This window comes from Antechinus flavipes, chromosome 4 (genome assembly GCF_016432865.1).
Source record: "Antechinus flavipes isolate AdamAnt ecotype Samford, QLD, Australia chromosome 4, AdamAnt_v2, whole genome shotgun sequence".
Classification (NCBI taxonomy): Eukaryota; Metazoa; Chordata; class Mammalia; order Dasyuromorphia; family Dasyuridae; genus Antechinus; species Antechinus flavipes.
The window spans coordinates 112167660-112181000 of NC_067401.1; the positions used below are offsets into that span (position 1 = coordinate 112167660).

At 42.4% G+C, this 13341-nt stretch overlaps 1 protein-coding gene across 15 annotated transcripts in view; it reads left to right on the forward strand.

Annotated features, from left to right (window-relative positions):
- The window catches only part of TPM3 (tropomyosin 3), a 26947-nt gene continuing 13606 nt past the window's right edge, over positions 1-13341 (forward strand). For 2 of the 15 annotated variants that reach the window (XM_051993971.1, XM_051993969.1), the window contains exons 1-3: positions 8-191; positions 873-998; positions 13177-13310. In XM_051993971.1, coding sequence (XP_051849931.1) covers positions 75-191; positions 873-998; positions 13177-13310 — 377 coding nt within the window. In that variant the 5' untranslated portion in view covers positions 8-74. Of the gene's footprint in view, positions 192-872; positions 999-6752; positions 7639-13176; positions 13311-13341 lie in introns of those variants that run through there. The other 13 variants (XM_051993975.1, XM_051993974.1, XM_051993973.1 and 10 more) reach the window with 13 other exon arrangements.

The following is a 13341-nucleotide window of genomic DNA, read 5'->3' on the forward strand; positions in this document are numbered from 1 at the left end:
TAGGGATGCTTACTCACTCAGACAGAAACCCCTCAGTGTTTGTTCCAGTCTCTAACTCCTCATAACCAAGCCAAATGATGGAGGCCATCAAGAAAAAGATGCAAATGCTGAAACTGGACAAGGAAAATGCCTTGGACCGGGCAGAGCAGGCTGAGGCTGAACAGAAGCAGGCAGAGGACCGAAGCAAGCAGGTATGTGCTAGAATTTGTTTAGCTCCATGAAAGTTCAGCTAAGGCATATAGGAAGAGAATGAATAAGAAAAGAATGTGACAGACAGAAATGACAAATATCTCTTTCGGAGAAAAATAGCCTTCTTCCATGGTCCTGGTCAGGGTTTAAGAGTTCTAAATTGGGAAGAAAGCCATCTGAGTTGTATGTCCTGTCTGCTTATGACCTTGAACAAGCTACTAAGCCTCTGTTTTTCCATTAATGATGATGATAGTAGTAGTGATAATAGTAGTATTGACAATTATGTAGTACCCACTCTGCACCATTCATTGTGCTAAAATAGATGACCATTTTCTTGAAGAATTCATCTGACCCTGGAGGCAGAGATAGAGTACTAACATTCAAATCTTAATGTCCTCATCAGTTTCTTAACACAAACCCCATCTAGATAATCAGGCATCCATGGCCTTCAGATCTCTGAAGTCAAAAATTGACATAGATTAGACATCTCAAGTATTGAGCTGGTAAGTACTGGGCTTCCTTGGGGCATATGATAAGGACAAAGAGTTGGGACCTGGTTGATTGCCTGGAATTTCCCTGGCACTACTAATCTAAAGAGTGGATAAGGAATCTAATCAGGTTCTAGGAATCCAGGAAGGATTAGACTGTAATTCTATGTGTTGCTTTCTTGGGATCTCCCACAGTTGGAGGATGAGCTGGCTGCTATGCAGAAGAAGTTGAAGGGAACAGAGGATGAACTGGACAAGTATTCAGAAGCACTGAAGGATGCCCAGGAGAAGCTGGAACTGGCAGAGAAGAAGGCAGCCGATGTAAGTATAAGGTAGATGGAGAAAGGCAGGAATGGGGTCTTGCATAAACATGTTTGATGAATCATATTATGTACTGAACAAACCTTACATGAACCCTTAAGATGCTGAATACAAAATTCTCAAAAATACTCACAAATTCCTACTTACATATATATGTGTGAACTCATGTATGAGTAAAACCATGTAATGCGATACATAGACATACATTTTCTTTCTCACAGGCCAAGACACTTTGATTTCGTTTAGACTATTCATCTCTTTATCTAACTACTTCTTCTTCTTCTTCTTCTTTTTTTTTTTTTTTTGGCTGAGGCAATTGGGGTTAAGTGACTTGCCCAGGATCATACAGCTAAGAAGTGTTAAGTGTCTGAGGCCAGATTTGAACTCTGGTGCTCTATCCACCATGCCACCTAGCTGCCCCTTCTTTACCTGACTTCTTAAATCTTGTTTAGAGCAAGTAATAGATGTCTCATCCCAAACCAAACCTGAGGAGTCTTTAATGGCTTCTACATCAGGGCTGCCTTTATATTCTGCTTGGTCATATTTTCACTCTAAGGTGGGGTGCTTACCTTCTAGGCCATCCAGTTCAATTGGTTGATCATAATGCTTTCCAGGAGGCCATTCCCTTCCCCATAAAGGTAGAGGGAAGGAACTGACATGACTCATTCTATCTCCTTCTGTTCCCATATCCTAAGCTCCTGGCTTTTGTGATGAGGGTCTGGCATGCAGATGTGTATTAATAGGACATTTGTCAGCTTCTTACCAACCAACCCCAGCTTGGGTTTCATATTGGAACAAAGAAAGATGTTATATTATCCCTGGTCCAGCATGGCCTCATTATAATCTGGACAATTTGTACTTATACCACTGAAATGTCACAGGGGGCAGTACCCAGAAGAAACATAGGTAATATCCAAGGTAAGTAATGTAGCAGGGACCAAGGGAGACATTAGAACACAGAAGTAGTATATAGTGTAGTGTCAATAATCTTTCTATATAACCTCTAGCAGAATACTAAATTTCTCTGAACCTCAGTTTTCTCACTTGTAAAATGGAATTTATAATCCTTTCCCTCTTGACATTATCAGATAATACCCTGATTTCTTCCAAACCCCCTCTCTAAGCTTGCTACAACAACAAATAAGAAAACAGATGGGTAAGCCTTTTGAGGTCTTTTTAAGAAAAAGATAAGAAATATATTCAAGTTCTTCGGTGTTAATGAGATGGGCAGTCAATTTTCAGTTATCCATATTCTTTTTGTGATGGGTTGGTCCAGATAGCTATTGAAGGCTCTTCTAATTCTCAAATGCTATGATTCTGTGATAATAAAAGAGAAAGGAAAGTGAGAATTTTTAAAAAAGGATACTCTCTAAATCATATCTATTGCTTTGAAATACAATCAGACACAATCATACATATTCTAACATATACATACATGGCTTCTAATAGTCACCTCTTCATATTTAATTCTAATTCTCTCTTAGCATTTTCATATTCTCAGATATCCTGTGAACATAGGAGTCATCAGAGCTAATATATAGAGTAAATACCCCCACCCCAGGAATAATGACATTGCAATGCAAGTATAATCAAGAGTTCCCCAGAATTCTATCATTTAAGTGGTGACAAGTGTCTAGGTGGTGGCTAATAATAGAAATCTTGCTATGTAAGCCATTCTGAGAAAAAAGCAGCACATAATTAAAGAAACTAAAAGTTGAAAGAGACTTCGGTAGTCATCAAGTCCAGTTCATATCCAAGAAGCCAAGTCCTTCAAGAAAAGGGAAGAAATCACATCTCAGGGGAGCCCCATTCTACTTTGGGACAACTCTATCAGAAATGTTTTTTTCCTATAATCAAATCTAAACTTGTCTCCAGGAGATATCAAACTCCAAATTGCCAGGCCATGGAGCAGTTTCTAAAAGCTGAGGTTGCCTCTATTCCCTCCCTTTCTTAAAAGATTAAAAAAAAAAAAAAAAAAAAAAAAACTATTGACCATGGCACAGCCTCTTTGTGCATTGAATGTTTTTGAGCATTGTTCTACCCTGAGCTATTCCCAGGAACTTTTTATTTGGTTCCTACAAATTGTCATGTGTAGAAAGGAAGAGATTAGGGGACTAATGAGATACTAACACCAAAGCAAGGTTTAGTATCATTCTTGGGAATATAGGAAATTGAATCCCTTTAGGTAATAACTCTTCTGGAAGAGTTATATCGGAGAGCCTTGGATTTGAGCTTTATGTCAAGAATGACAGACCAGGTAGTGAGGTTATAAGGATTTTATATTTGGGGAAAAGCAACTATATGTAACCTGAGATCTTCAGAGTAGTGTGCATAGATATTTAAGCTAATAGTCTTAGATGATAGATAAGTTATGAAAAATTCCAGAAATCATTTTCTCTCCTTCTTTAGATTATATATGCACACATAATGCCATCCACTGGCCTATGAGGTATTATCCCCATCAAAATTTTCTATAACTCTTCAAAATTTATAATATAAAGCACTTTACACATTCTCATTTGAGCCTTATAAACTCCCAAATAAATCTCCTCCACTGATAAAGACCCACAAAAGTTTTATATATAATAATTCCTGGTTATATGTTGCTCCATTCTACACTATTTGTTTACCCTTATAACAATTCTGTGTAGTAGGGAAAGTTATCTTTATTTCACACAGGAGGAAAGTAAGACTCAGAGATGTACAATTGCTAGTTCAAGATGACACAGCCATTAAAGGAGAAGAGCTGGCCAGTACTCTTTCAATTATATATATACCACACAGTCTCTCTCAGTGCTCAAACTGAGCATGGCTGCACTGTAATCCAGACATACATTATTAGCCTTTATCTCTTATTTCCAACAAGTATTCTTAGGAATGAAGCTGAGAAACAGAAGGGGAAGGGTCACAGATTTGGAATGGGAAGTTTATCTGTAAACATTAGGTAGTTCAAATGCCTCATTTTACAGATAAATTGAAAGTCAGAAGATCAAGTGAAAGAGAAGTAGGCAAGGTACAAAATAGGAAAGTCTGAAATTGGGCTTCATGGACGAGAAAAGGAACCTGGCAACTAAAGAAGGAAAATGAGGTTTTGGTTTGATGTTGAGTTATTGCTAATGGGGAGAAGCAAGAGTAAGTAAATAAGAAGAAACAGGTCAAATCTTCATGAGAGATAATGTAGTATAGTAGAAAAATGGTTGAACTTTGAATCTCAGCATTTGAGAATTTGAATCCCAGCTTTGGTGTTATGTGACTTTGGTTAAGTCATTTAGTTTTCCCAACCTTCAGTTTCCTGATCTATAAAATGAAGGGGTTAGACTAAATGATCTTCAAAGGTCTTTTCTAGTTCTATATTTATGATCTTATAATTTATTTTTGTTGAATCATTACTTCTTTTGGGGTTGTGATCCCATTTGGAATTTTCATGGCAAAGATACTAGAGTGGTTTGCCATTTTCTCCTCAAGCTCATTTTATAGATGAGGAAACAGGCAAACATTTCATAAACTGACCATCCCAGGTTATATGGCTTATACTTAATACTCATACTTAATAGCAAGTATCTGAGGTCATATTTGAGCTCAGAAAAATGAATCTTCCTGACTTCAAGTCCAGTACTTTACTCACTCTACCACCTAACTTTTGGGGGAAGTTTATTAGGTTCTAAACAAAGAGTTTAGAGTTTAATCCCTGCCTTGTGAGGGCATTATATAAAGAACAAAGAAAAATTGAATAGGCAAAGGCCAAAGAATTAGGATTAATAACATTAGTGAAAACATTATGTTTTATCAGAAGGCAAAGGAGTTGGGATGAAGGTTGTGGTAGAGAAAATGAGGGAAGCAGGAAACTTTTATAGGAATTGTGTTTAAATAATGAGATTTGGTTGTCTTGGAATGCCTTGCTAGAGAAAGCAGGATTTTCAAGAGCCCTTTTGACAAAGGAAGAAGTAAAGTTTTGGGTATTCAGAGATAGAAGCAACAATTTTTTCAATGAGAACTAATAGAAAGGAGCTGATTTAGGGCAAAATATTATAGCATTGTCCTTTAGGAAATAAAGAACCGGAGGGAGAACTGAGGGGTTGAGGGAGTTTCAGGGCCTGTAATGACACCTGCCAATGTATTGTTGGTCTCCAGGAAAACAATAGCACATGACTCCCTTGCTTTCCATCCATCATCCTTTTAAAGGATATAAAGGGCCAGCTCATCTGTTCCTCAGGATTAAGTGGAGATTATCTGTTCAAATATGCCTGTCTGAAGAATGTAGTGATCCTAAAGAGCTATCAAAGACTTCTCAACTCACTCCCAGTCTATAATGGAATTTAAAAAAAATTTTCCTTGGCCTTGAGAAAATTAACAAAAAGAGCAACAGTGCCCCCTTGCCGACTGACACATTATTACGAATGTAGTATAATCCACAAATACTATCAAACATTCAAACAAAATAAGAAATTTAACCATAAATTATAGAAATTCTAGCATTCAAATTCTAGCAATTATAAATTACGGTATGCCAAGTAAGTCGGTGATATATAGGATGGACAATTCCCAAGAATAGTTAAGGTTTCCTGTAATTCAAATCACTACTCTGTGATCTCAGACCATTCTTGCTCCATCTCTGGAAAAAATATAAAAGGACAGACTATGACTTAGGAGACTGGGCAAATGTCCAAGTGTCTTCTGGAATAGTTCTACTTGCAGGAAAGAGGAAAACAAGCCTTCTGAGAAACTACTCTTGTGATATGCTAAGAACCCAATACTTGAAGAAACAGGTATGTATCATCATGTCTTTTGCCAATCTCAAGGGTAAGGACTTCTAGATTCTCTATACTCCATTTAACTTAGGGTTAAAAAAACTAAAGGGCTAAAAACAAAAAACAAAAAACCTGAAAACTTTGGGATTTCTGAAAGAATTTAGAAGTTAGTAAGAAAAACAGAAAAAAAGCAATTTAGTTGGTCTTCCTACACTTTCTTGGAAAGTGTTATCTGGAATGTTTAACTAGAATACTAGACTTTAACATGATATAATTTAGAAAGAGTGGGCTATGAAAGGCCTCTCAGGAAGACTGGAACTAAAAAGCTAGTTTGAAGTTCAGGCTAAAATTTTTTTGGCCTAAAACACTGTCTTAAAATTAAGTCCTTGGACAACCAACCTGGCCAGAAGATGAGACAAAGCTAAGGAAACTAAAGAATAATCACTCCCCCTGGTCATCAAAAGGGGGAGCTCATTTCTCAATTTTCTTTGCCATAGTATCTTTCAGAATCCTATCAAGGGTGGCCCAAAGAGTCTGTTTCAATTGTTTCAATTTCTAAATATGTTTACCAATGTAACTGGAAACCAAGGTGGTAGTGATGTTGCTAGAGAATGTGGTACTCAATGCAGAGGGAGTTAGTGAAACCCAGAAGCCACCCTCTCCCTTGCTTAGTTAGGCTCGGACTCGGAGAATAGCTATCCGTCCCCTCATGCTGTGCTCCCAGGCCAGGTGCACAGCCACGGCATGAGCGGCGGAGCAGGGCTCTTGTCGGAGAGCAGTGGGAGAACGGATAGTGGGAGGATTTCCAAGCCCTGTGTTTTCCAGGATCAGAGTCTCGGAGGCAGCCCAATTTGTAGGAACAGCTCCGGCTTGTCCCTCCCTACCCCCCACCGCGGTGCTCGATATTATTAAGATCGGGACAGTGAGCAGGAGTAACACCGATTGGAATCCGTAAATTTATAAGTGAAGAGGTGACAGGCCTTCCCCCTCTAAGGTTTACAAAGTGCTTCTCCCACACAGAATGGTAAGTCGGGCCTCTTTCGGATCACTCCATCTCTCCGGGCACCCGGGGCTCTGGAGGCTCTCTCTCATTGCAGTTGGCTCCTCCCGACTAGACTCGGTCAGGAGCTGCCCAGGGAAGGGGCAGAGTCCGGCTGGGATACCCAGAAAGCGGATCATGGCCTTCTTCCTCGGGGCCGCCAGACGCTCTGCCGGGATGCGGGAGAAAGAGAAGGAATTGGACATCTTTTATTAGGACTTAGCAGGGGTCAAGGGACTCCTCGGTGACCAAAGGTGGAGAGCTGGTTGGGAGGGGTCGAGGGGGCGGTCAGCTTTGTGGAGCGTCACTGGAGATTCAGAGGAGTGCGCGTGGCGGGTCCGGCCATTGTGGGAAGCCTGCGGGGCCGGAGAGGCCCCGACTGAGCCGCGCCTTCTGGTTACCATGGCAGCGGCCCCCTCCCGCTCACCGCAGGAAACTGGTGGGGGGGGTTGAGGGTGCAGTCAGTCGGCAAGTCAGTCCTCGGGGTCGACACACAAGCCCCGCCCCTCGCTCCCCCACCCGTCTCCCTCCCAGCCCGCAGCCTTCCCGCCTGGTTGGCGGAGGGAGGGGAGAAGGGGAGCGGGGCCGTCGTCACATCCGGACGGAGTGGGCGAGTTCCGGTATTTCAGGGCGGAGCAGGCGGAAGTAGGGTTGAGAAGCGGCAGCAGCACCGAGCGGAGGAGGCAGCAGCCGGAGCGGGAGCCGGAACGGGGCGGGCACCATGGCTGGTATCACCACCATCGAGGCGGTGAAGCGCAAGATTCAGGTTCTGCAGCAGCAGGCCGATGACGCCGAGGAGAGGGCCGAGCGTCTCCAGCGGGAGGTGGAGGGGGAGAAACGGGCCCGGGAACAGGTATCCAGACAGGCCTGGCTGGGCGGGGCCGGGTCGGGGGCTGAAGGGAACTGGGACCCGGGACTTTGAAAGTCTCTCAGCTAAAATCCGAAGGCCAGCCCGGAGATGGCATCTGGCTTGCGGGGAACTGATATTGGGCAGAATCGGGTCGAAGAATGCGATGAACTGGGTCCCAAGCGTGGACAGACGGGATCGCCTGAGTAAAAATCGTATATCTCCGTAGCACCCGGAGGGGTGCACGGCAGTAATGGGGCCGGGGGTGTGGGATCTCCCCATCCCCAAACCCGGTCCAGGCTCATTCATTCATTCTGGTGGAGCTGGGGCGCGGTCAGGGGAGGGGTTTTTCTGCTCTCCTTCCCTATGCTTGAGGGGGCAAGGGTAGGTGAAACTGAGCTCGAAGGCAAAGCCCCCGAGTGCTTTTCCCGGAGGGTAAGCGGTGGGCTGAGCTTCTGGCTGCGTGGCTGGGTCCCGGGTTGTCGGGGCGAAGGGCGGCAGGAAAGCCCCCAGCTGGGGCCGCTGGCAGCCTTTCCGCTCCCTCTGCTCAGGAAATGAGGCAGCAGTTCGGTTGAGAGGAAATGCGGTACCCCCCTTCCCACCCCCCCCCAAGAGGATGGGGCTTGCAACGCCTACTATTCTCCCTCCTATGGTCCTTTTCCACAGTCCCGCCACTCGATCAGCTTCCCTTAGCTGGGATAAATCTGCTACTCTCCCTCCCTAAAAGAGGGAGGCAAGAGCAAAAGTAGTAGGTTCAACCTTTTTTTTCTTGGTATGGGAGCTTGTTTGGCTTGGAAGGCAGGAACCTCTGCCATGGCTGTCAAGTCTTTGTTTCTGAAGCAAGATCAGTGCACGCCGAACCTGTTAAGAGAACTTCCTCATTGCACTGATGAGTAGGTTTATGCTGAGCGGCATCATTTAGGATGCCGGCTTCTGCTCGGAATTCTGGTGACATGGGCAGTATAATAACAGGTTACTGGGGTCTTGTGAACTACCAGATAGACTTGTAGGTCTGTTTCTTTCATTGTCGAATTCTTTGTTCCCTTGGTACTCTTACAGAGAACGGTTTGGGCCCTTGAAAGTACCAAATATGTATTGGAATATTCAATGATGACTGTTGGTAAGCTTTGTGAAAGTGCTTTCTGCTTAGAAGTGGTTAGGCAGAGGATACGGATAACTATGAGCAATAGCAATTTGCAAGAATGATGAACATGTATGTAATGTGATGTGGGAATATCTGGTTCTGGTAAATGGGGAAGAAATTCTGTCTGGTGAGAAATTTGTGGTAGAAGAATTGTGAGGATAACTGGCATAATTTCAATATGGTATATTTGTAGCTAATGGGGAAAAACCGTGTTTTTATTGTTTTGGTTAGCTACCTGAATTGGTAGTTTAAGGTTTGGGGAGGTGGAGTTAAAGAAAGGAGCAAGTTGAAAGGGGAGGGGGAGTTATGGTGGAGCTGAACAGTTGAGCCAAATGGGAAAAACTTGAAGCACTTACACCGAGTAGTTACAATATTATTAATAAACTCAAGTACCCTAAGCTGGCTTTCACCTTTGATTATAGAAGTATCCCACCTTTTCTCCTTTATTTAATAACTTTAGCCTTAAATTAATGGTGGCCCTTCCCACCCACCCAGTGTTTGAACCTCAATTGAACTCTTCGAGAGGATCTTGAATAGATACTGGTCAGAAGTACCATTGTGTCTCCTGATCCCATAGATTAGTTTTCTTCCTATAGGTCTTTGAATAAGATGAGCTGCTTTAATTTAGCTTCTTTTTTTTTTTCCCACCCATTTAGAGACTAACCTTGGTGTCCTGAATGCTTTGGGAGTAGCTATAGAGTAATGCTTCTCAATCTAGGGGAGCCTGCCAAACCCGATTGTTGCCCTTAGGACTAGTGAGGAAGTCTTCAAAATGGGGAAGTAGGCTAATGTCCCTGGGTAATGAGTCTCCCCCCCCCACCCCTCTCCAGCACAGGGGAATCCAATAATTACCTTTCCTCTAGGGGAAGAGAGTGGGGCTGGGTCCTCTTATTAACCTTTTCTGGAACATCCTGAAGTATGAATTTGTAGGATGACTTCTCCATTCTCATAGCATATTCAAGTTACTTGAATTGTCACTTAAATGTTCCATTTTTTCCTTTGGCTTTGGTTGCTCCTTTTATCTGGATTTGAACTAGCCTCTAGTTAGGTGGGGAAGAGATGAGGAAGTAGTTTAATGATGCATATAGGGTCATTGATGTGTCTGTTGGTGATTAACCTTCATAATAAAGGCAAACTGGTAATAACACTTTCGATTTAGGACCTAACATTGCATCACTGCCTTAATGGAAAAAAAGTGATAATATTTGAAAGCTTGTCAACTCTTATGTTTTGCCCCCACTGTTTACCCCGACAGGTTTTGGGAAGTTTGGTTGAGGGAGTGAGTAAACTCTCAACTGAACTTGCTAGAAACTGGCCTTGGAATCTTGTTAAAACCATGCTATGAGGCAGACTCTTTGTGGAGCCTGGTAAGCCTGGACACAGCTCTGATCTTTTAAAACCTACACATAAACTTTGGGGAAGAGCCAAGAGCCCTTTGCTCTGAATGCCTTAGCTTTTGTCTCCACCTTTGTTTACCCTAGGGCCTAGTACTTCGCTCTTTCCCCCCCCACCCCATCCCCCCTTTAAAATAGAAACTTAAATTTCTCAAGGGCACCATATCTCCCAGTAGATAAACAGGAACACAATGAACAGAACCAATATCAAATTCTCCCTTCATTTGGGGCTCCTGCATAATTTTTCTATTATTCTTTCCTTCTGAACATTTATTACAGATCTCTAAAAAGAGGGAACCCAGAGTAGCAGAGGGTCAGGCTTGGTCTAATTGCCTCTTTGTCCTTAGTCTGAGTTTTGGTACATCACTTGTTTGGGCTTTTGGGGTACGTCTAAGTGAAATCTAATGTGCAGGGAGCTGGTTTTAATGGTGTTGGTTATTGTGAAGGATGTAAAGTCAATTGGGTTCAGTGACTTGGGCTGGTGACTGCATCTCAAGACCACATAGGCTCCACTTTTAGGCCAAACCTCTAGTAGCTTTTTTGAGTGGGGAATAATTAACTGAACTGGTCTAGAAGATTAGTGGTGGTGGGGTAGGGTCATTAAGTCCAAAAGATCAGATCCATATCTGGGAGTGGGAAGAATTAGCATTTATTAAGCACCTACTGTGTGCCAGTCAGTGTGCTAAGAGTAGACCTCGCTCCCCAGGAAGCAGTTGGTCTAGCTCATTGGATTTCTCTTTTTGATCTCAAATGCTAAAATCATGACACCTTAAAAGTGGAAGGTGTAAATCAACCATTAGCCTATTTCCCTTCTTTTTTGATTAGGGAAGTTGAAGTTGAGAGAGAGAAAGTGTACAATTGTGCTCTTCCACTTCTTCCCCTCCTTTCTTGACTCCTGGCCTGACAAAAATCTCAAACCAAAAAGTAGAGCTTGATTCAATAGTCCATCTTCAGAAGAGCAACAGGCCCAAAGGAAGGGGTTTGGAGTTGTCTCTGAAAGCATTACTGAGATTTCCTATCTTGGGTTCTGCCTACCCTTGTCATGTGTAGGCATCACTGTTTCCTTCTTTGAAGCCTTGCAAAGAATGCTTATTGGAAATGTTGGTTTGTGAGAGAAACCGCCCATGCTAGGCTAGCTCGCTTGTTGTCGTGGAAACCGGTATGCCCTTCTCCACCCCCATAGTATGATTTCTCCTGCTGCAGAATGAGAGGAATCTTCCATCCAGTGAAATGCCTAATGCTCTCCTGTGCTTTCTCCGATATCTAGTTTAGTTCTTGGTTTGGAATCTCTTATCTAGAAAACAGTAATTATGTTGGGAGTGTTTCACAAATTCTACTATAAACCTGACTCCCTGTACTTTATCCAGTCCAGGCTTTGCAGGGTCCTCTAAGAGAAATGTGCTTCCTGGGAGATAATTTCTTCCTTGGATAGATTAGGGATTGAAGTAATTTTATGTGTACCATTAGGGTACAATGGACTTTCATCCAATTCACTTGGGTAAACTTCTAATTCTTGAGCATATAGCTTGTGGCCCACACTAAATATCACCTTTAATTCTTTAACAGCCCTCCCCCTCAATAAAATAAACCTATTGGTTGATTGACTTAGCATTTTCACATTATAGCCTCCACCTGATGACCACTGGGCCAGCTACAATTGAGTTTTGGATGGCAAAAGGACTGATTTCTTGATTTGGCTGATCATTCTTCAAACCCCACCCATCCACCCAAAAAGGGGGTGGGGGTGGGAGAAAAATCAGGGCAGCAAGATTCAGGCACAATCTTAGCCAGCTGGTCTTTAGGCACAATCTTAGCCAGCTGGGCTGCTGAAGGGAGATCATGTTTACAAAGTGCTTGGATAAGCATCTGAATTAAGTGGTGTGCTGGGTAGATTAAATTCTTACTGTATTGTAGTAGTTGGAGTTTGGCTTGATAACTAGTTAAAGGGTAGGGAAAAATCTTGAGACACTTTGAAAGTTAAATTTTGTAACCTTTTTAGAATTCCATTTCTTTCTGTCCTTCCCCTTATTCTGCCCTTTTTTCCCCCTAATGTATGGATAGAATGCTTGAAATTTCCTTCACTTGGTTAGTCTGTCACTCATCAACTAAGCAAATTAGGAAGTGGAATGTCTTATTAATCATATTGGTGAATATAGGAAGGAGTTTATAGTTTTAAGAAGCACTTAGTTCATGGTATTTTGCAAATAAACTGAGGCCCAGAGAGATTGTAACTTAGTAGCCATATTAGGGATTTAGTAAAGCCCAGTATTCAGGTTTTCCAACTACAAATTGAGCATTCTATAATATTACATTGAGGCTTAGCTAATGCTTGTTAAATTATTAGTAGGTAGGCTTTGTCAAGAAATTATTGGAGAATGTGAGAAGCTTCTCAGAAACAAAGATTCTTTTGGAAGGGTGTGAACATATGTGGGCAGACATGCATATTTTTCCCTTCTGCAGTTTTCCTGGTCTCTTGGATGTCAGAGAATTTCAGGCAGGCTAGAAGGCCTTTCTTTTTTTTTTTAAAAGGACTTTGGAAAGCAAATGTTGAAAGGTTGGGTTAAGTTAGTATTCAGGAATGGTTTGGATGTCAGGGACCCTTCATAGCCCTGTTCCCTTGCTTCTTTAAGGAACCCTTTTTCTCTTTCCCCTCCAAACAGAATTCAGACCAGGGGAGAACCCTTTTCAGCCTGCATTTTTCTAGCCCTATTGTATTTTACAAACTTGAACTGGGACCAAAAAAGGGGTGGTGCTGACTTGCTCAGCAAGAAGCTGATTTTTGAAACCCTGTTCCTGTAGAGCATGGCTGGGGTGAAGGGAGTTTATGCATGTACCAGGTTCCAGATACAAATCTCTCTAATCAGCAGGGTAGAACTTGGCCTTGCTCAATTATTCTGACTTCCTTATGGTAGTTACCTTATTTGTTGAGTTTTGAACTTTTAGCCTTTCTTCCCAGTGTCCCTTTTTTTTTTTTTTTTTTTTTTTTAACTGTTCTTTTGTATCTAGGCTGAGGCTGAGGTGGCTTCCTTGAACCGTCGGATCCAGTTGGTAGAAGAGGAGCTGGACCGTGCTCAGGAGCGCCTGGCTACAGCTCTGCAGAAGTTAGAGGAGGCAGAGAAGGCAGCTGATGAGAGTGAGAGGTGAGCTTTTGAACTGTTATATGGCTTTCAA